Raw genomic sequence first — 22,934 nt, forward strand, 5'->3', positions numbered from 1 at the left:
CTTTATTTCACTCAACTCTAAATGAAACTGGACTGAAAAAGGTCACTCGTGGTTTGCTAATTGATAGTAAAGTAATGTCACAATGCAGGTTTGATGAATTTGCTCTTTTATATACAAGCAGAGGTGGTTGACACAGTCTTTGCTTGCTTGGTTCTGACCACTTCCTTCTCTTCCTCTGACCACTGCCTTCCCAGCCCATATTAACCCTTAGCATCATCCTCACAGTGGCATTTGCACGGTGCTCACTCTTCCTAACCCCGTACCTCACGTCCTGACGTCCTTCAACTACGCACTATCTTCCGGTGACTCCCTTGCTGAGCCTCACCATGCCCACATACCCAATGACTGAAGCCCAGGGAGTGTCACTGTGGCCTCATTGTGCAACATCATTTCCAGATCCCAACGAGGGCACACCTGGCAGCCCCGCAATCCTGCAGGGACGGACCTGAATCCTCTGCCTTGCTGGCTCTGAACTGTGCTCCCTGGCGCTTGCTCCTTCATTCCAACACTGTCACCAAAAGGAACTCTGAGAATGTCACCACTTGCCTCCAGACCTCTTGATGACCCGAGTGTCCAGAGTGTAGCCCAAAGGACAGACAGGTAGTTTCTTCGCCTCATCCTCTACCTCTAATCCCCACCAATATCAAACAGGTGTGTGTGGGTTGGTCCCTCCCGCCCCTGCAAAAGCAGACACCTCATCCCTCCACAATCCAACCATAGACTATAACTCTCAACCTAGTCCTTTCCTGAACAATAGCAAACTCTTACTTGTCCTTCAAAACACAGCTCAGACAGCAGTTCCTCGGAGAGGCATTTCCTGATTTTCACCTCGAGAATGAATCATCCCCTCCTCAGAGCCAGTTTCCTACCACGCCTCTATTCTCTCATCCAGCATTCATGTTTGGCTTCCAGAGACCAACTGTCCTGCCAGTTTATTCTTTGTGACAAGGTTTTAGGATTTCACAGTTCTTTGTCCTAAAGCCTCAGAGGGAAAAGCCAGGGACATTTCTTTCAGAGTCTGGCAGGACAAGGCCAACATAGCTCCTTTTTCTTAGTTTATTTCTCTTAAGCACTAGATGAGAGTCACCTCAGTACAGTCACAGCTGTGGGCACACACACTGAACAGCAGGGTACCTATTCCATGAGAGTTAAGGCAGGATCTAGTTACAACCACGGTTCTCTGCAAGGGGACAGAAACACATCCCCCTATGACCTGGTTTATGATGAGCTTGTTCTAGACTCACTTTGTTAAGCCCTCCCAGCAATCCTAAGGAGCAGGAAGCAATCTTTAGCTATCACGAATATTCAAACACAGGTGTGAAGAGGAAAAACAGCTCTTCAAAGTCACCTGTTTCTGCACTATGGAGCCAGAATTCAAACTGCTATCTGCTTTCTCTTCACACAATGCTCTGTTTCCTTGCCAGGTTTCAGAAGAAATGGAAAAACGCAGAATATAGTAGAATATACCATGACAGCAGAAAAATGGGAAAGCTTATAATTTTATCATGTACTTGCTTCTGTGTAATTTATCTTACGGAATGTAAGTTAGCCCAGGCAATGCCCTTTGAATTGCTAACATCAGAACAATGTCAAGTACACAAAGAAGCTGGCTGATGCAATAGCTGAGTGATCAGATTCCTAGTGGCTAGGCTAGGGAAAACCAGGCCTCCACAGGATGACAACAGCCACACAGGTTTGTGATCTGAGCTTGATCCATTCAGAGTATTTTGCGCTTGGAAGCCAGAACGTCATTGTTTTTACGTCCCTGTGGCCAAATATCCCAGAAGGAATAATGCAGTTTCTCTCCTTGCGGGTAAAGCTTTATGCTACCCAAAGGGATGCTTTTCGCTTTTCAAGTAGACAGCGGAGGATGAGAAGATAACATGTCAAACTAAAGCAAAGAGTGGCAGAGCTAAGCACCTGTTGAGGGACAGGAATATGAAGGACGTGACACTGCTTTGTCAAGCTTCAGACTGTGACAAGTCACCTTTGCAGGAACGAGAACAGAGCCCTCTAGTCACTGGACTGCCTGTGGCCCTGCCTTCCCACAGAGGTCCCTGAGCCTGCTGTCCTCAGTTCCATAAGAAAGGCTGAGAGGTGATCATCTGGTGTCCCGGAGCATGGGCGTGACAATCACATGTGCAGGACTGAGTCTTCTCCCCTGACTCACTCCTCCCAGCCAGACAGGGACGCACATCTGCACAGGAATCCCTGCTCCATCAAGGAAGGACAGCTGTGAAAATCAGGTGGAACGGAGCGAGCCAGGGGACCCCTGCCTCTCTGGCCACAGACCCCCGCAGGTGACAGCATGCACTGGGGAGCACCCTGCCATCTCTCCTTTGTGATTTTACGTATGCTTCTCTGTGGAAGGGTAGCTGTTGGAGGCAATAAAAGGACATCTTTCCCCCAAGAACTGTAGCGTCTGAGGAGGGATATGAGGAAGTAAAGAACTGTAATATCCCAAGTCTCAGGAAGAGCACCGGCTGGCCAACAAGGCCTATGCACATCACAGAGGAAAGAGGGAATGTGACTTGTGAGGCTGGCCACTGTACGCTAGGCAGAACGGGCAAACAAGCCCACCGCCAGGACTTACCCGCAAGCAAGAATGTGATAAGGCACGTTTCCTTTGGCAAGTAGAGTTTGAGACGGGAACCACTGAAGACGTACTCCACCACGGCTTCAGAGCGGCCTGCTCGCTGCAGGAAGGGCAGGAACTGCCTTGCTTTTTGCGTATCCTGAAGAAGAACACAGAAAACAATTTATTGGAAAGCAATAAAGCCCAGATAACAGTTTCTATCTTTTCCAGTATAAAAAAACTTGCCAGCGCATACAGTAAGTTCAGCACTAAACCAATGATATCAGACACCTCTGAAAGTCAGACATACACAAGATAACCTTGGAAATGCAACAGGAGAGAGAGATTAAACAGGTTGCAGGATATTCTCATTGACTCGATGCTTCCTTCTGTTCAGACACTGAGCATTGGGCAGCTAGATAAGCTAGGAAGGTGCTTGGAAAATGAGACTCACTGCACTGGGACAGGAAGAGTCTATCTTCCTTTAAGATAAAATTGAGGTCAAAGGTCAAATAGTTACCCACCAGGGAGGTGAATTCAGTCTTTAATTTCTATTTAAAAAAGAGTGATGTCTGGACTGCATTATATCATACAGAGCCATAAAACCCTTCCGCAGGAAACAAATGTAGTTCATCTCCAATCTTAAATAGGTTATGTAAGATTCCAGGCTCATGGTGTCTTAACCTTGAGAAAAGCACAGCCTTCCTTGGGCACCAGCGTAGCAACCCCTGCTCTGCATGCATGCTCAGGCAGGGCTGGTACCTGGGGCATGCTCTGGCTACCTGGAGACACCTGTAACAGCAGGACATGCTCCAAGGAAACAAACACCACATCATGTCAGCAAAATCAACTATAGACAATGCAAACACATTAGTCGCGCAGCACTCTTTAAAGCCTTTTCCATGCATCGATACGAAAGGCATGAATTCCCCCTTCAGGAGGACCACGCTGGGGGCTCTGAAAGCACAAGGTCCTGACCCTGTCCACATGAGAGCTGAGGGTCGCAAACCTTCCCCTTCTCTCTGGCTAACTCAACAGACGACTGAGAATGCTAGCATCAAAGGAGCACCCGGCACAGCATGCCAGGGTGTCCGAACTGCAGAGGGTCCAGGCCCACCAGGAGAACAGGAAACTAACACTGAAGATGACATGTCCTGAACACCTTCCTGACACAAGCAGTGGGCACCCAGCTAAGCTCTTCTTTCTGACATTTCTCCTAGCAACAGAGCTATTGTATTGAAGTTTAATGCACATTAGATAACAAAAACCTAACAACCCATCGAGCATCTCAGAGTTGTCACAGCAACCAATGGGGATCCTCTCATTCAGGAACAGTAACGTATGCTGGGATGAAGACAGTATCGAGATTCCCTTTTTCCTTAAAGTAGACGCTCACCGAAGAGCAGTGATCCATTCTCAGCGCTGCTAATGGTGTGATGGCAAAGGGCGCGGCAACCATGAGACACAGGGGGCTGGAAACTCCCCCACCGAACACTGGAGCAACACATCTTCTACACAAACGCAAGAGGAAGGAGGATTTTCAGGTAGCTGGCTGCAGTCCAGAACAGTCAGGCAAGACAAATGCTCCAAGGGGATGAAAGCACTACCTGATGAAAATCCTTTTGCCACACTGGTCCAAATCTGGGACATTATTCATGAGCTGAGCCAGGAAGTCAACAACAATTATCAAATTGATTATCACAAATCATGAAGCAGCCTAATGGGGCTGAAGACAGGACCACTTCCCTCAAGAATAGAAGGAAATGCAGATACAAGGCTTTTGCTCATCCTTGTAGTTTGGATGTGTTTATTTGGGGGAAAAGAGATGTCTGTAGGAATGACACTGTAGGCAGCCACAGGAAGAAGCAAGTGGCAAGCGCTCCTCCTTTAACTACTGTATGCAAAGAGACTGCAACAGAACCAACATGGCCAAGCAAAGGGGTTTTACTACAGCATAAAATCAGCAGATGCTCCTCATTTCGAAGCCTCAACTCCTAGCCCAGTGAATCTATCTCAGAAGACAACTAATATGACAATCTGCCATTGACTACGGCACAGATAAGAAGTGACGGCAAACTAAGAAAATTGAAGGCATGAAAGCAAGTTTTTTAAAGCCTACATGAGATTGTCTGCATTTATTTCAAGACACAAAATTACAGGATTCAACACGGATGGCTCAATCTTCTGGAGGAAGCATTCAAAGGCTTAGATGAGACGACTCGCGTATGCACTCGCCCTGGAAAGACGGCATTTAATCCAAGCTCTTAAAAAGTCAACTAAATTGACTGTAATAACCACGAGAGATGCCATATCTATCAAACCTCAACTTGTCTCAAGTACTTTGTTCTGGGCATGTTTCAAAGCAAAAATTCATCAGAACTTTGGCATTTGTTTCAGTGGCTTAAGTGAAAAGAAAGGCAGAGCAAAGGGTATGTTTTACCGAGTGATTTAACAAGTCATTCTCTACAAATTCAGTACAGAAATTATTTTTGAAATTCGGATAATATTACCATATAATGATCAGCATATAATTAAGTAGTTATACCATCAAAAGAGCTGTGCAAGGCACAAGAGACATGATGGTCAGCTCATCTAGGCTAGCAGGGGACAACTGCCTCATCAGAGGTTGGACAGTTCTCCTGGCCAAGCTGGCAGCATGGGTCTGTGGATATACTAAGGTGGACTTTGTCAGCTAATAAACCTTGGAAAGATCTTCTCAAGTTGGGTACAATAAAACCAGAAAGTTTTCAGAACTATCAAAACCACTCAAGTTAACACTCTTGGAACGCTCTTGCCCACACTGGGGTCTTTAGAGCGTCATCAAAGGACTGTCCCTTATCTCAGAGAGCTGCTATAGTTTGACAAGCAAGGAGTAGTGCCCTTCCACTTCTCCCTTGTGGATACAGGAGAAAAAAAATCGAAATATTTGTCCCACCTACCTTCCTCCACACTTGACCCTCCTCACCCTAATCAGAGAACCACATGAGGGTGCATAACTCTCAATTATGTAAAAAATATTAAAAATTAAAACAAATTTAATTTTAAGAGCTGTGCAAGCGCTAGTGTGATGGCTAAATTGGTTCATCTTCCATTAGCAGGCTTCAGTATCTCACATGCTTACTGGGTTGTGTTCTGGCTGCTCCATTTCTCGTCTAGCTCCTTGCTTATGGCCTAAGAAAGCAAAGGAGGATGGCCCAAAGTCTTGGGACCCTGAACTTGCATGGAAACATGGAAGAAGTTCTTGGCTTGTGGCTTTGGATAGACTCGGCTTTGGCTATTGTGGTCATCTGGGGAATGAACCTGTGGATGGAAGATCTGTCTTTGCTTCTCTCTGTAAATTTGTCTTTCCAATAAGAAAAATAAACCTACATATACATAAAAAGCTGTGCAAGTATAGTTCTGTACATTAGTCTTTTATATTCATGTCTAGGGTTATTAAGTAAAAGGTAAGTAAGTTGGGGACTGTTATCTCATATGGATACAAGTTTAAGTCTTGTGGCTTCACTTTTGAGCCAGCTGCCTTCTAAAGGCCCACACCAAATGAGGAGGTTCCTGGATCCCAGCTTTGGATCAGCCCAGTTCTGGATCCTTGTGGCAACTTGGGGAGTGAAGCAAAGAATGGAAGATTTCTCCTCTAAGTAACTCTCTCAAATAAAAATACATTTTAAAAGACAAAAAGGTAGAAAAAAGTTAAGTAAAGGGTAAGGACGAGAAAACTTACTATGGGGAACAAAGCATAACAGATCAGTTTAGTGTGAAGATGGATCTGAAGAGAAGGTCCAGCGATTAACTTCAAAAGATGGCATTAACACAACATTTCAATACTCCTCCAATCATCCTGAAGTTTTAGCGAAATGTTAAAGAACATATAACCCCAATATGTATTCTTATCAATAAAGATTAAAGACCTCCTCTACTGAGTTCACAATATTGGAATTTGTTGCAACAAATCTTGTTTTAAGGAAACAGCAATTTTTCTGCTTGGGAATCTCTCTGCAGACCCTCACCCTGGGGTTTTCTGCACTGCAGCTTATTGAAGAACTGGCAATCTAGGAGATTCCTGCTAGTGTAGAAGTTCACAGCGCTGCAAAACCTAAACAGATAATTTAGGGATGCATTTCTGGCACATATGTATATTCCCCTTTCAATCAAGAAACAAATATATTTCTGAATAGAGAAGTCTTCCTATTATTGCACTAGTAGTTTTTACATTACCCATGCTCTATAACAAACCACACTGGTACTTAAGTATTTTCTTGTACATTCTTAGAAAAGGTAATTTAAAGTTGTATTAGCTACATTTAACCTGCTATTGTGGATGGCATCTCTTTAAGAAATGTTTCTGCCTCCTCAATGCACCTTGAAATTGAGAAAGTAATGATGCAACAAATGTGCCCGGGGTGACTTCATTTCAAAGGATGTTAATATCTATATTTCAAACTTAGAGAACAGGGTTTTGAATGACCACCCTCAAGAAAGGCAGGATAATCCTTACAGAGAAGCAAAGGTTATAAAGATATCTTAATTATAAACTCCCACTCAAACCATACTTCTGGCTTGTCAGGCCAAAACGATTCCAAATGGGAATACATATATCTATGGCTATAAAAATGCCCCTTAGGCCTGGGTCTCCACGTGATGGTCAAGGAGCCCACCTGTGTCGTGGGTGCCAGGTCCATGAGCCCCAGGGGTGAGGGATCCAGCAGGTCCTGGGTCACATGGTCTGGGACCATGGGCCTGCCTGTGAGGTGGTTGCTGGATGCGTGAGCCCCGGGGTTGAGGGGTCCAGCTTGGCCCAGGTCCGTGAGTCCACCTAGGAAATTTTCCTCCTCGTTGTAGAGGATGGAGTGCTGCATAACAGACCATGATGAACATGGAGGACATGGTAGCTCATTGGGACCTGCAGAGGACATCTGGTAACAGCAGAGAATGGAGAACAGAACATATGGACAACTGCCCAAGCCAAACGATGACAGCAAATATCTGGGTGATTAGAGAGTATAAGGTTGACTGTGTCAGCCAACGGACATTGGAAGGGATTCTTCATCCACTGATCATTGGGATTGACAAACTTTTCAAATTATCACATCTTCCTGGGGCAGAACCTTCTGAACATGTGCCACATTGTGAACCTAGGTTGATATCTGGAGGCCTTTCCCCATCCTCAGGCACTCAGATGGCTGGGAGGCTGGCTATGGCCAAAGCCCCTATTTCCCCACTTCCCCCATAAATGGGAAGATGAAATAGAAAGCTTGGAAACAATGATCACACCTACTTCTCCCTAGATCGTTCCCACCCTGATCAACTATGTCAACATCACCATCCACTTATCTCTTACTAAATATACAAAAGCGTGTTTAAAATAATTTAATGAATTACCAGCTTTGGGAAAGTATGGGAATTTGGCAGTTCAGAAAAGAGTATCACAGCACCAGTGGCCGTGTCTGCTGCACAAGTCCAACGTCTGTGAAGCACCAGTGGCCGTGTCTGCTGCACAAGTCCAATGTCTGTGAAGCCATCACAGAGTTTCAGACTATCACCAATCCCCATGGAATGAAATGCAGGGTTTATATTAACATGGACGTCTTACTTAGAGGTCCTGTGGGAGCTGTCCCCAGTGCTCCTGCAGCCCTTCCGCTGACCTTGATACACTCCCTGGCTCATACCTCCCCCCACCCCTGCCACAGCCACTGGGATCACCTCCCAGACAATCCCTGCCACTCACTCTCTACTTTGCTCTGCTTTGCGTGTTTAAAAAAAAAAAATCATCCTACTCTTAATTCATAGAGAAAATGTTTTATCTCTTTGAGGTCAGGTACACAGATATAGAACTGCTTTTGTGGTTTTATGCTACCCATGAGGACTTGGATTCAACAGATAAATTCTTATTATTCATTAGCATAGCAATATACTCCTTTTGATAACAAATAATGCTTAAGTATAATATAAAGAAAACTTATGAAAAGTAATTGCAACTGCTAAAGGTTATACACCTAAGAGATTCTGGTGCCAAAATAGCAACTTGTAAGGACAAAATGTTTATAATGAGGTTAACTAATTTGTCCTATCATCTTACATATAGGAGCCCATACCAGCATAAATTTAGCAACAAATACACCACTTATACTCAGTCTGCATCTGTCACCTATGTCAGTTTCGTTGACATACTCAGAATTTAAAGTTGTGGACTTGATGGCTAAACATACTGGGAGTATAGATACTTTCCAATTACCTGGAAATGAACTATAGTTTAAAACCATATGCTTTATTCAAGCTGTAAGCATCCAGCTTACACTGAATAAGTTTATAAGAAAGCTGTTAAAAAGAACTCTGAAATTCTGTTAGAGAAGATGTCAGAAAAAGGTAATTTTGACTCTTCAAAAACCCTACTTTTTCAATAATCCATGACTGTATTTATATAAATACAATAACAACATTTTCAGTATCAAGACATGAAGATATCTCAAAACCAATTTACATGTGACTGTGGCATTGAGACTAGAATCTATATGATGGATGTCAATTACCAGGCAAGGATTAACTTTCAGGTTTGATATACTAAACTTTCTTTAAAAATGCTAGATCAATTCTTAATACTTCCAAAGTCTATATAGGCACAAGACAAGATTTTATTATAGAACCAGAAAATGGTTTGAGATGTAATTAAAATGAAATGTGTGGAGTAGCGAATTTAAATGACGAAGCACAAATTTTCATTTCATGGGCAAATCAAGAACTCAGGGGCAAGAAAACTGATGTCATGCAAAACTGCCCACCTCAGACAAGAATACAACTGCAAGAAAGGACAGAAAACCGCTAGCAGTAAACTGTGGTATTAATAGGGAAAAAGAAAATAAAAGCCAACAGCAGAGGAGATCCAAGAAACGTCAAGTTAAAAGTTATTATGCCTTACTCTTTTTAAAGCTGTACATTTTAAAAACTACTGAGAGAAACAGAAATGGACAGAGCACCTATTCAATCATTCACTTTTCGAATGCCAAAATGACTTGGAGCAATGCTAGGAGACAGGAAATCCATCTAGGTGTCCCAGATCCAACGTCTTGCCTCTCAGGGTTCACCTCAAAGGAAGCTGGAACCTGGAGGCAGAGACAGGATTGGAACCCAGGGACTCACACACAGCATTCAGGTGCTTTACCTGGTGTCAACAATGCTACACCAAATGCCTGCATTTGTTAAGTGTTACCAAAAAAAAGATACTTCAACAACTTGGAAGGGAAAGTTCTAGTTTTGCCACATAGAGAAAAATAATAACCTTTACAACAGAAAACGATTATTAATAAAATTAAAGGCAGTGTTTTGAAAGACAACAAATAAATAAAATGAAAAAAACAAACAAACAATAATTTCACCCACTGAGGATTTATTAAAATGATGCTACCCCAAAACCCAGGCCAGGGCACCACTGCGTGCTCGTGACTCCGACACCCGGTGCTGGAGGGCCAGTTCGAGTCTCAACTGCTCTGCATCAATGCAGCTATCTGCCTACATGCCTGGGAAGGCAAGTGGGTGATGGGACAACCCCTCTGCGGACCTATCGATCATTTGGGAAACCTGTCTTTGGTTTCTGGCTTCGGTTTCGGTGTGGAAATTGTGGCCATTTGGGGAATGATCAGTGGACAGATTTCTTTCTTTTCCACTCTGTCAAATATGTAAATAAACAAATCACTAAAAGACAAAGACTGTGGGACCTAGCTGCTTGGGAAGGCCAATGTTGTGCAGCCCACTGACATTCTGAGCCCTGGTTCCTCTGTGTTCTGATTCAGCTTGTTGCTACTCCTGGTCCCAGCACCTGGTTTCCTGTCACTGAGGTGGGAGACCTGTCGGCGCTTCAGGATGCTCTGGGCATTGGAGGAGTAAACTACCAGAGGGAAGATAGAGCACTCGCCCTTCCTCCTACGTGTCTTTCAAATAAATATTTAAAAATTACTCTATATATGAAAATGCTATCTAAATTTGCCATACAAATAACCATGCTGCAACCCAACAACTCCAATAGCCAAAAAAAGTTGGATAAGGCAATTAAAAAAATATTTACTTGTTTTGAAAGCCTAAGTAAAAGAGAAAGAGGCAGAGTAAATGAGAAAAGGGCAGAAAGAAGGAGAGAGAGAGAGAGAGATACTCCAGCCACCCGTTCACTCCAAGAGCCTGGAACTCCATCAGGGTCTCCATGTGGGAGGCAGTAGACCAAGTACCCAGCCCTTTGTCACTTAACTACGCATGAGCAAGGCAGGAAGCTTAACTGAGAGTGGCACAGCCAGGATAGGAGCCAAACTGGTACTCTGAGGCAGAATGCCACATAGAAAGCCAGTGCTTAATCTACTCTGCACCAAAAGTCAACCTTGGGCAAAGTGATTTTAACATTGCACCTGATTTTTTAAAAAGATTTATTTTTATTTTTATAATTCACTTTTATTAGAAAGTCAGATATACAGAGAAGAGGAGAGACAGAGATGAATGTCTTTCTTCTGATGATTCACTCCCCAAGTGGCCACAACGGCCAGAGCTGAGCCAATCTGAAGCCAGGAGCCAGGAGCTTCTTCCAGTTCTCCCATGTGGTTGCATCCTCCACTGCTTTCCAAGGCCACAGGCAGGGAGCTGGATGGGAAGCGGGGCAGCTGGGATTAGGACCAGCGCCCATATGGGATCCTGGCACATTCAGCGTTCAAGTTGAGGACTTCAGCTGCTAGGCCATCACACCGGGCCCGGGAAATCTTTTTTTTTTTTTTTTTTTTAATTGGAAAGTAAGGTATACAGAGAGGAGGAGAGACAAAGAGGGAGATCTTCTGTCTATTGATTCACTCCTCAAGTGGCGGCAATGGCCAGTGCTGCACCGATCTGAAGCCGGGAACCAGGAATCTCCTCCAGGTCTCCCACGCAGGTGCAGAGTCCCAAGGCTTTGGGCCGTCCTCCACTGTTTTCCCAGGCCACAAGCAGGGAGCTGGAATGGGAAGCGGGGCTGCTGGGATTAGAACCGGGACTCAACAGGATCTGTTGTGTGCAATGCAAGGACCTTAGGTGCTAGGCTACCACTCTGGACCCCATAGCAGTTGATTGTATTCATCAAATATTGGATAAGCATTTCCCACCTCCCAGACACTGTCCTGGGCACTAACTGAAAAGTTAGGAATAAAATACAGAAGATTCTTACACTGAAAAGAGCTTAAAATACTTTACAAAAAGAAGAAAAACAGAAAGACATAAAAAGGAAAAAAGGTTGTCAAATACTTGTGAACAAATGCATGAGATCAGTACAGAAATATTTCTAGTAACAGTAAAATGCATTGTTTTCTTCTGATACATTTAATAACACAAATGAAAATTTATGTCCGTGAACTATTAAATTGCTGTTTTTAGTAAAATACATGAACATATTATTAGGCTGAGTCAGCTTTGCCAACGTTGACTGTTATTTAGGTAAAACTGCTCCTTCCATGTTGAGAGTCAGCTTCTAACACCCTCTACACTGAATTAGCTCTTCATAATTCTTCCATATATTTTGCGACAAATAAACATTATCAACACTGTAATGGTGTCTGAACACTGACGTGGAAAATACCCTGAATCAGAGCTCTATCTGAAAAGGCCCCAGGATTCCACTGAAAATCCATCTAACCACGGAGTTTTTTAAAGGTGTTTCTGACACCACACTAAGTAGCCCTTTAGAATAACTAGCAGATCACTGCAATTCAGAAGCCCAAGTGTGTAGACAATAGGGAGAAAACAAACCAACCAAAACTCACATTAGCATGATAATAGGCTTAAGCAATAATAAAACTACTCTAAAGATACTTTTTTTCAGTAAGAGTATTCAGAAATACAGTGTGTTGGATACACTGGAAATTCTAATTCTTCCTAGAGCAAAGCACAAACTTACACCGAAGTCTCTCCTTGACTATATAATGTTGTAGGATACAACCAAGAATGGCTGTTGTACTGGGGTGTTAGGACAAGATAATGTGAATGTGGGGAAGGCCACAGTCAGCAGGCAATGGGAACAATCTCAGCACCATGATTGTGCCCGTGTTAATATAACTGCTGTGTGTGTAAGTTATTGAATACTATGCTCAGTGCTTTTCTATGCTAGTTCCTACACTCCAAAGACTCTTTAAAAACAAACTGTTGGGGCAGACATCTTAGAACAACCAGTTCAGCTTCTGCCTGGGGTGCACGCATTCCCATGGGGTGCCAGCAAGCCCACCGGCTTCTACTTCTGCCCCAGCTACCTCCTGACGGCCAAAGAAAGCAGCAGAGGGTGGCTCGTGCCCGTAGGCACGCACCCACGGGAGACACCAAAGGATGCAAACATGGCGTTTTGCAGCCATCTGGGGGAGGAAACCAGGGAATGGAAGATTCTCTTTCCTTCCTCCCTTCCTTCCTTTCTCTGTACCTCTGCCTTTCAAATAAACTAAATCTTACAACAACAACAACAACAACAAAACCACCCTCTAACCACAGTGTCTAGTTCAGGCATGATCTGTCTAGCTGAGACAAATAGGGCCTGATGCCTAGAAAAACACAGGCTAGATGTAGTGGAAGGCTTTGTCAAGAAAGGAGATGATGGCTTTCAAACTGCTAACTAACAAAGGCATGAGAAGTTACTTTTCTGTGAAAATACTTGAATGGATGAGTATGATAAAAAGAAAATAAATAGGTTGCATTAATGCATAATCAACAAAAACAAATCTTTAGGGCCTGGCGCAGTAGCCTAGCGACTAAAGTTCTAGCCTTGCATGCTCTAGGTGCCATTTCTAGTCCCGGCAGCTCCTCTTCCCATCCAGCTCCCTGCTTGTGGCCTGGGAAAGCAGTGCAGGACGGCCCAAAGCCTTCTGACCTTGTACCCACTTGGGAACCCAGAAGAGGCTCCTGGCTTTGGATCAGCTCAGTTCTGGCTGTTGCGGCTGCTTGGATAGAAGATCTTCCTCTCTGTCTTTCCTCCTCTCTGTATACATGACTTTCCAATAAAAATACATAAATCTTTAAAAATAAGTGAATGAATAAACAAGTAAACAAATAGATAAATAAATCTTCCTCCCAAATAAAAATACTGGTAATATTCTTGGGCACTTACAAATCCTATATGTTCATCAAAAATTTTTGAAATTTTGGGCTTGGTGTAATAGCCTTGCGGCTGAAGTCCTCGCTTTGCACACATGAGGATCCCATGTGGGCACTGGTTCTAATCCTGGCGGCATCTTTTCCCATCCAGCTCCCTGCTTTGGCTTGGGAAAGTAGTCAAGGATGGTCCTAAGCTTTGGGACCCTGCACCTGCGTGAGAGACCCAGAGGAGGCTCCTGGCTCCTGGCTTCGGATTGGTGCAGCTTCGGCCATTGTGGCCTCTTAGAGAGTGAATCATTGGATGGAAGATCTTCCTTTCCCGCTTTCTTCCTCTCTGTAAATCTGACTTTCAAAAAAAAAAAAACTAAATACATGCAATAAATCTAAAAAAAATGTTTTTTAAGATCTTGCTAAGAACATAACTTCCCAAAGTGCTTAGGGCTTTCAAAGCAGCCCTGAGTCCCAACTCGAGAATATTCAGACGTCAACTCCACAAGCAGTGCTCCACATTTCACATAAAATATTCTGTAGGGAATATTTCAGAAACATGCTAAAAAAGACTTAAAATACAAGTAAGCTGAATGTCTATGCTAGTAAAATGATTTGCACTGAGATGTTTACATAAGCAATAGCCACCGGACAAAACCAGTTCCGCTGAGGGCTAAGTCGCTTCATGAGGGTGCAGTGCAGACAGCAGCGGACAATGAGCAGGAACACTTCACATTTTATCACATCACTCTGCAAGCACGGAGGCAGATCAGACAACCCGACCAGACGCCTCAACCTGGCATCACTAACTGCCTTGAACACACCCCTTGCATTCATTGGGCTAACCCCTTCACGGTACACTTAATCAATTTGGAACTAAGAAGCAGGATCACAAGGAAACACACACACACTCCAGGAAAACGGGAAAGAGAACAGACGAGCCAAAGCCAACTGCAGCAGAATCCATGCTCAGGAGGCTCTGAGAAAAGAGGATTATTTGGTTAAAAAAACATGCAGGCTCGTGGTCTCCTCCAGTCTCTCCCTCTTCTTTCCACAAAGCAGCAGGGTTTTGCTCAGTCCACCCACAGGAAAGCTGGGACCCTGTTGCTAAGGACAGCTCATTTGCATGCACTGCTATATGTGAAGTCCTAGTTCAACAAGGAATTAGAAGGGAATGAGAAAAAACCTGCAGAATCCATAGCAGTGACAATTCAAGGCTTTCTCCTTCTGTAACTGTTTCTACTATTCACACTGATTACGAAAAGATAAAAGTCATGATTCTTACATAAATCCAAAATTAATGTGTGAGAAATTTTACTGTAATTCACTAACTGGTGGGAGAACCAGAAAGATGCCAAGCAGACTGAAGAACAGACATATATAGGTCATGAGGAATGACGTGAATTTGCACAAGACACTAACTACTGGAGTAAAACTGTCAAATCAGAACTAATTTCCCTCCCAGGGTGGGAAATCAATGGGATCTCCAGAGGACCACCCCTGTCTGAGGCCTCTGCAAAGCACCAGCTCTGCCCAACTGCAAAGCAACCAAGCATTCCCACCCCAAAGGGGACAGCGCACCTATGGGATCACAACCCCAAAGGGTTTCCAGTGCCAACCCAGAATTTTATTGAAAGTAATGTTCTTGTATGCTTCAGCTTCTGAATTTTTTTTCCTAATACTGCCACCTAAAGTGAGAGACTAGGACCTAAATTTAATGCCCTGTAAGTTTACACTAAGAACAACTCGGGTAAAACAGCATTACCATCCATAAAAGGTGGCACTCATACACAGCTAGCACTAACTGCGGTAGACAGAAAAAATGTAGTCTTGTGGTGGGTGTGGTTAAGCTGCCCCCTGGAACACGTGCATCCCAGATTCAGCTCCCTGCTCGTGGGACTGGGAAAGTAGCGGCAGATGGTCCAAGCCCTTGGGTTCCTGCCACTTGTGTGGGAGACCTGGATGGAACGCGTAGCTCCTGACTTAAGCCTAGTCCATGCTTGACCATTGAGGCCATTTGAGAAATGAACTAGTGAATGAAAGAGTCTCAACCTCTCCCTCCTCTGTTAACGCTGCCCTTCAAATAAAGAGAACATATTAAAAAAAAAAGTCATCTTGAAAAATGCACGATGCACATCATAAATGTTTTCCCATTTACTGAAAAAGCAAGCAAGACAGATGCCTCTGCAGGGTTGGGGAGTCTGAATAGGAGAACTTGCAAAAAGCAAGCATTGGTAACAGTAGCTAAAAGGGACTACAGGAATAAAACTAATAATGTGCTGCCTTTCTCCATGAGGGTGAGAGCAATACGATGCAGCAGACTGGCCTCTTGCAAAGACTGGTTTTTTTTTTTATATGATTTTTTTTTTAGATTTATTTTTATTACAAAGTCAGATATACAGAGAGGAGGAGAGACAGAGAGGAAGATCTTCTGTCCGATGATTCACTCCCCAAGTGAGCCGCAACGGCCGGTGCACGCTGATCCGAAGCCGGGAACCTGGAACCTCTTCCAGGTCTCCCACGCAGGTGCAGGGTCCCAATGCACTGGGCCGTCCTCCACTGCTTTCCCAGGCCACAGGCAGGGAGCTGGACGGGAAGTGCAGCTGCCGGGATTAGAACCGGCGCCCATATGAGATCCCGGGGTGTTCAAGGAGAGGACTTTAACCGCTAGGCCACGCCGCTGGGCCCGCAAAGACTGGCTTTAAGAGGAATTGGAGGGCCAGGCACAGTAGCCTAGTGGCTAAAGTCCTCGCTTTGCATGTGCCGGGATCCCATATGGGTGTCAATTCTAATTTCGGTGGTTCCACTTCCCATCTAGATCCCTGTTTATGGATTGGGAAAACAGTGCAGGATGGCCCAGAGCCTTGGGACCCTGCAACCACAGAAGACCTAGAAAAGGCTCCTGGCTTCGGATTGGTGCAGCTCTGGCCGTTGTGACCATTTGGGGAGTGAATCAACAGACCGAAGATCTTCTGTATCTTCTCCTCTGTATATATAACTTTCCAACTTAAAAAATAAAAAAAAGAATTGGAGTGGTAGGTGGGAGGAGAGTGAGAGAGAGTGCAGGAGCAAGCATCCCTAGGTCCTCCAGAGTCAGGAGACCTTGCCAGCGGAGCTGTGATTCTGGCACCAGAAGTGCTGCCCAGCTGCAGCAGTGTTTCTGTGCAGTGAGGATGTAAGTAAAGTACAGGCATGACCCAGTGCAAATGGAGCACAAGAAACTTTGGTTGAGGGAAGGACATGGGAAAAGACAAAGCAATTCCTCCTGGTAAATGCACTAACTTGAGCTTGTCATAGCTGCACAGATGGGTAAAAAAAAAAAAAAAAAACCCAAACCCCAACAAGCCTTGACTCATCAAGCAGGACTTTCCTACAAGAGGCAATGCTAGGAAGCGAGCAGGCAATGCTTGGACTACAAAACACAATCAGGGGAAGGCAAGCCAGACCTGCTAAGTGTCCTGTGATCCTCCTAGAGCAGCAGATGCCGAGTTGAATGGCTAGTATGTGAATGAATGACTCTGCAATGCTAAGCCATCTCAGCCTGTCACAGAAACCAGGGTGCTGGTCTTGGGCCAGGCGGACCATAAATCAGACCACAGTTAGCAACCCAAAGGCATTCCAATATGATGCAGGGCTATAGGAGACTAAGAAAAGGAAGGGCTATCAGAAAAACAAAAGCCAAGGAGTATCTGTGCCACCAAACACAAGCCAATGGAAAGAACAGAAAGAAAGGCAAGTGCAAGGTGCTACAGTGATATGAGAAGAAAAAGAACAGAGGACATTCAAGGGAAACTGCAATGCAACACGGACCTCATTTCCAAGGCCGGGATGAGTCTGTTAACTCTATCTTCTGAGGACTAATCCCGAGAGAGAAACTTTTAATATTATTCTCTCCTCCAACTCCCTCAATAGAGACCCAATTGAAGGAAAGGTCCTTAGGCCTTTTAGACAGCAGGGCACTGCTTGCTATACCTCCAGGGAGAAGGATGGTGCTATTATCTGCTTAGGAAGGCAATGCAAAACCAGAAGCTGAAGGGGAATGTTAGCAGAAGCAAGAAAATCCTCTTCCCTGTCCCTGCCTTTTTTACCCACATATCCATGTAAAGGAACACATGTACCTCTCATATTTGAAAGAAATCGCTGTTCACTCTAACTCTTCATACCAAGGGTCAACAACAAGGAAGGTCAGGACTAAACACCATGACAACAAGACAGAAGATGTGCAGACACACACTGTGGTAATCTACCCTGCCGACCAGAGAGGATGCTGATCAAAGCTCCACCCACCCACCATGCTGTCAAAAAACAAGCAACCTAACTTACACATCAGAAAAGACGGGAAGGAGAGGATGCAGAAAGGCCTGCACACACACAGAGGAGCAGCAAGAGAGGAAGGCAGCAGAGCTTGCAGGGCTGGCTCCCCGCAGGGGGGGGAGGCGTGGGCTCACCTCAGAGCCATAGCTGATTTGTCCAATCGCCAGGGCAGCAGTTAGCCCCGCACCAGCCTCATTTTATTGCCTGTTTTACACTCTGAATCTGCAGATCATCGCATTTATTACAGAGCAGGCGACAGCAAAAACAATACTAAACCCAAGAGAAAGAACAGTCTTACACGCCACTGTCACCCACACGCCAGCAATTCCTTCACCGGCACTGGGGATAGGCGAGCTGAGGCAAAGAGAAAATGACAATGTAGAAAGTAGAGAAGTTACCCCATCAGATCGGATCTAGCATTAAGTGAGGCAAATTCCTGGTTGGTTTCACATGCATAGGAAAATACTGGCCAGAAAGGAAATCAGACTATTCTAAGAAACAACAAGCAATAACCAGGTTTTCTGATAGCAGACTTTCTATACTTAAAAATTGTATGGTAACACTAAAGTAGGAACTGCTTCCAGACCTATGCTAGCAGCACAGACATATGACTTTTCTTCCTTAGTGTTCACCGAGAGAACAGGTACAGGGACACATACTGGTTAAATTCTCAACAAAGCCCTGGTCAATCAGGGTTTCCTTCAGCCCTTCCTCCATGCAGATTCTCTATCCAATACTCCAGATCATCTGGGGTAGGGTTAGGGATTAGGGGTTAGGGATTAGGGTTAGGATTAGGGCACAGTTAGGGTTGGGGGTAGGGTAAGGTTAGAGTTTGGGTTAGGGTAGGCATTTTGCAGGGCAGTTTAGGTTCTGGGTATCCTGTATCCTGTATCAGATTATGGTGGCTCAAATCCTGGCTCTAGAAGCTAGCTTCTCCCTAAAGCAGGGGGCTGGGGTGCTAGCTGAGGAGCTTGGCCTCTGTTGCTCACACAGGATACCCAGATCTAGTTCCTGCTTCCCAGCTCTGCCCAGGGATATTATGGACATTTGGTAATGGAACCATAGCATTAGAACTTTCTCTCTGTGTGCCTGTTTGCCTCTCAAAAGAAAGAAATAAGCACATTATCAAATCATCTGTATTAACTAACAAAAAGGTCTTTGCTGGATGGGCAGAATAACTATTAAAGCTCTATAACACAGCAGGGTAAATATGATTGACAAGAATTTAATGTTTTTACTTTATTTGGTAATCATTTCTAAGGACTGTATTAACATGAGATTCTCAGGGTCACAGCAAAAGCCATGATAATTACTACAACCCAACTCTCATGCTAATGCGGCATTAATGCAAAGAGGGCAGATCCAGCACTGTCCGTAGATATAATTCTAACAATATGATGCTTCCCTCCCTCCTTAATTTTTGATAGAATTTCATATTTCAAAAAGTCAGGCAAACAGATGTTCATGGTTGCCACAAAGACACAGGAGAGGTCTCCGGTGACCCATGTCAGTCACAGTATGTACATGTACTGAAATGTCACACAATACCCCACAAACATCGATTATACCAATTATATACATACAGACTTCTCTCTCTGCCACTCCCACATAGATACAAGATGCTTGCTAGACCACTTCAGGGGTCAGCATCAAACCTGACTGGGATTACCGATTTCCTATAATACACACTAAGCCAAGCAGGTCTTCAACTCGCTAAGTTCCCATATGAAAGTATTTTAATGTATTCCGACCCTTACACCCTGTGAAATAATTTTTCAAAAACAGGTAAAAACTTAACCCCTGATGTTAACAGAAGAACAAAAATACACACATGCCTCATAATCATGATAGAATCTCTTCCACATAGCACATTTCTTCAAAGTATTTAGAAGAAATGTACATTTAGGCACATCTATAATTTCTCAGAACAAGTACTGGGGTGGGGAAAAGGATGATGAAAGTATTATGCACAAATACCAGTTCACGGTAATTATTTTGGCATAATATTTCATACATTGTCATCTCAACCAAACCCTCCATTTATCACGATCTACCACTAACAGGGGCAGAATCAAGCTAGGACAGTAGGGGAACACAAAGATTTCACAAAATCTAGCAAATCTTTATGATGAAACACCAAAGCAGGAGCCAGTCTTGGGGCATAGCAGGCAAAGCCACTGCCAGTGATGCCATCATCCCATGTGGGTGCTGGTTTGAGTCCCTGCTGTAGTCCTTGTGATCACATGCCCTGATAACGGCCTGAAAAAAGCTGTGGAAGAAAGACGGTCCTAATGCCTGGGCCCCTGGCACTCCTGTGGAAAATCCAGATGAAGTTCCTGGCTCCTGGCTCTAGCTTGGCTCAGCCCTGGCCATCGCAGTCATCTGGGGAGTGAACCAGAAGATGGAAGATGCCCTTGTCTCTCCTGTCTGTAATTCTGACTTTCAAGATAAACCTTTAAGTGCACACACCCAAGTGCGCACACACATACACACCCCTGCCTGTCTAACCCCAAAAACCTAACAGTGCAATAGATAGTTGAATCACAGCATGCTTCAAATGATAAAAAAACAAACAAAAAAATCCCACATATTTCATTTAGATGGTACAAGGGCACCCAAAATGCTCTTTCTCTGAACTCTACAGTGGAAAGAAGGGAAGGTGAAAAGGGGAAACATACAACCCCCTCAATGCCAGAGGAAACCAAACCAAAACAAAACCCACTCTCAACTGAAAAATCCATGATGGAGTCAGACAAGGTCGTACCCGACATGAGTCTTTCATTTGTTTAAGCATTCCTCTTATGCAGTGAATGGGGGAAATGTTAATCGTACTTATTTTTAACTAATATAAGAGCATAACATTTCCTCAGTATACAAATAGAGAAGACAGTAAATATAGAAACAAACCATAACTATAATTTAAGGAGGGGGGAGCTGGTAAAACAGAAACAAGAAAAAATAGGCACTTTTTAAAAAACCTTCAGACATGTACAACAAAAACAAGAAATAAGGAAGAAATGGGAATTACTAAGTGAGGGGACAGCATATGACCACATACTTTGATAAAAAACTGCAAGACACTATGTGGAAGGCAGTACAAAGAACAGGAACCTGAATGGCTAAAACAGAACACCTATCCCCAAGATGTAATTTAGTGTGTAGAAGAGTCGGGGCCTTGTGTAACTTTGGGAAGGACATATTGGACCCTTACGTAGTGGAACTTGCAGTGTGTTTACAATACGAGTGTTAATAACGTCTGCCCCTGCAGCTGATCCCTGAAAACACTGTGTGATGACTGCAACATCTTCACCTCAAGAACAGTAAGGAAGGGCTTGGCAGCGTGGCCTAGTGGCTAAGGTCCTTGCCTTGATCCCATATGGCTGCTGGTTCTAATCCTGGCAGCTCCACTTCCTCTCTATCTCTCCTCCTCTCAGTATATCTGACTTTGTAATAAAAATAAAATAAATCTTGAAAAAAAAAAAAAAGAACAGTAAGGAAAATAGTATTTAGAATGTCACAACATACATGCACAGAAAGCCTACTGGCAAGGGACAATGCGGCAGGGCAATCCAGAGGAAACAGCCAGAAGTGTGTGTGTCTAAGTAAACAATGAGACTCTGCGCACCCCACAGACACCTGGGGTGAAGGCCACAAACAACAGGTGCAACAGGGCTCTGCCGCGAAGCACCTTCCACGCAGGGCAGCTTCTTTTCCTCACCAGAGTTCCCGTGCTTAAAATGAAGAGAGCACCACAACATCTAGGCAAGGGGAGTTGCTAGACACATTGGAAATAACCCATCACTAGACACCACCAAAAGATTCAGTCAGGCCTCCGACACACCAGCACTGGAAGATAATGCACTCCAATTCATCATCTTCAGGATAGGCTGAGCTCAAGAAGCCTTTGTTTATACTAGCCTTTGTTTATACCTCAGACAGGTAAATTCCCTGAGTGTCCAAGATAAGATTCATTCTCCCTTCCTCCTTCATCACAGCAGGTTATGCGGTCCTGTGAAACACAGCACCCAACTGTGCCCTTCCTTACCCAGCAACTTATCTCAGTAGGGTGCCTTCCCTGACCACCTAGTCAAAATCCAACACCTAACCAGCCTTCTCATGGGAGCTGCTGCACCTGACACTCCCTGTCTCTTTTCCCCACTCAGTTTTCTTCATTGTTATATTCTCAATGCCTAAAACAGTTCCTGGCACTTGGCTAAGTACTTATTAACACACGCAGAATAAATAAGCTCATTTAACAAAGTGATCCACTTGACCAAAAAAAGAGCCGTAAGTCTTGCCAATAGAGAATTTTGAGAGCTCAAAAGTATTAGCATCATCAATTCTTCTGGTATTTTCTGTTATCTCAGAATATGTTCACACATTCCTTCATTCTCTCCCAATTAAAAACAAGCAAGCAGAAGAAAAACAACCCTTTTGGAAATCATGATTAATTTGTGCAGACTTTAGGAAAAGCGTTAGACTTTCTATCACTCCAATGTTCTGTTCATACTGAAAACAGATTTTTTAACAGGTAATTCTGGGCCCTGTGCAGTGGCCTAGAAAAGCAGTCGGGAATGGCCCAAAGCCTTGGGACCCTGCACCCGTGTGGGAGACCCAGAAGAGCTCCTGGCTCCTGGCGCAGCACTGGCCGTTGCTGTCACTTGGGGAGTGAATCATCGGACGGAAGCTCTTCTTCTCTGTCTCTCCTCCTCTCTGCATATCTGACTTTGTAATAAAAATAAATAAATCTTTAAAAAAACCCATGTAATTCCATGCAGAAATATTCTAAGATCATAAAAATTAATAATGGGAAAGCAACTCAGAGACAGTTTAGGAAAAGAAAAAAAAAGCAGAATGAATTTTTGAACTCTGCTTTTCCCAAATATAAAACAGGATGCATTAGGAGAAGCCATGGAAAAATCCACATTCAGTGCCTGAAAAGCAGCAAGATACAGAAAATCCACGTGCCCCACCTGCTCCC

At 44.0% G+C, this 22,934-nt stretch overlaps 1 protein-coding gene across 1 annotated transcript in view; it reads right to left on the reverse strand.

Moving 5' to 3' along the window:
• SND1 (staphylococcal nuclease and tudor domain containing 1) overlaps positions 1-22,934 on the reverse strand; it is a 383,215-nt gene that overhangs the window by 143,330 nt on the left and 216,951 nt on the right. The window contains exon 15 of the mRNA XM_004592504.4: positions 2,594-2,735. Within this exon, the coding sequence (XP_004592561.2) occupies positions 2,594-2,735 (142 nt within the window). The remainder of the gene's footprint in view (positions 1-2,593; positions 2,736-22,934) is intronic.

The sequence above is a fragment of the Ochotona princeps genome, chromosome 25 (assembly GCF_030435755.1).
Source record: "Ochotona princeps isolate mOchPri1 chromosome 25, mOchPri1.hap1, whole genome shotgun sequence".
Lineage (NCBI taxonomy): Eukaryota > Metazoa > Chordata > Mammalia > Lagomorpha > Ochotonidae > Ochotona > Ochotona princeps.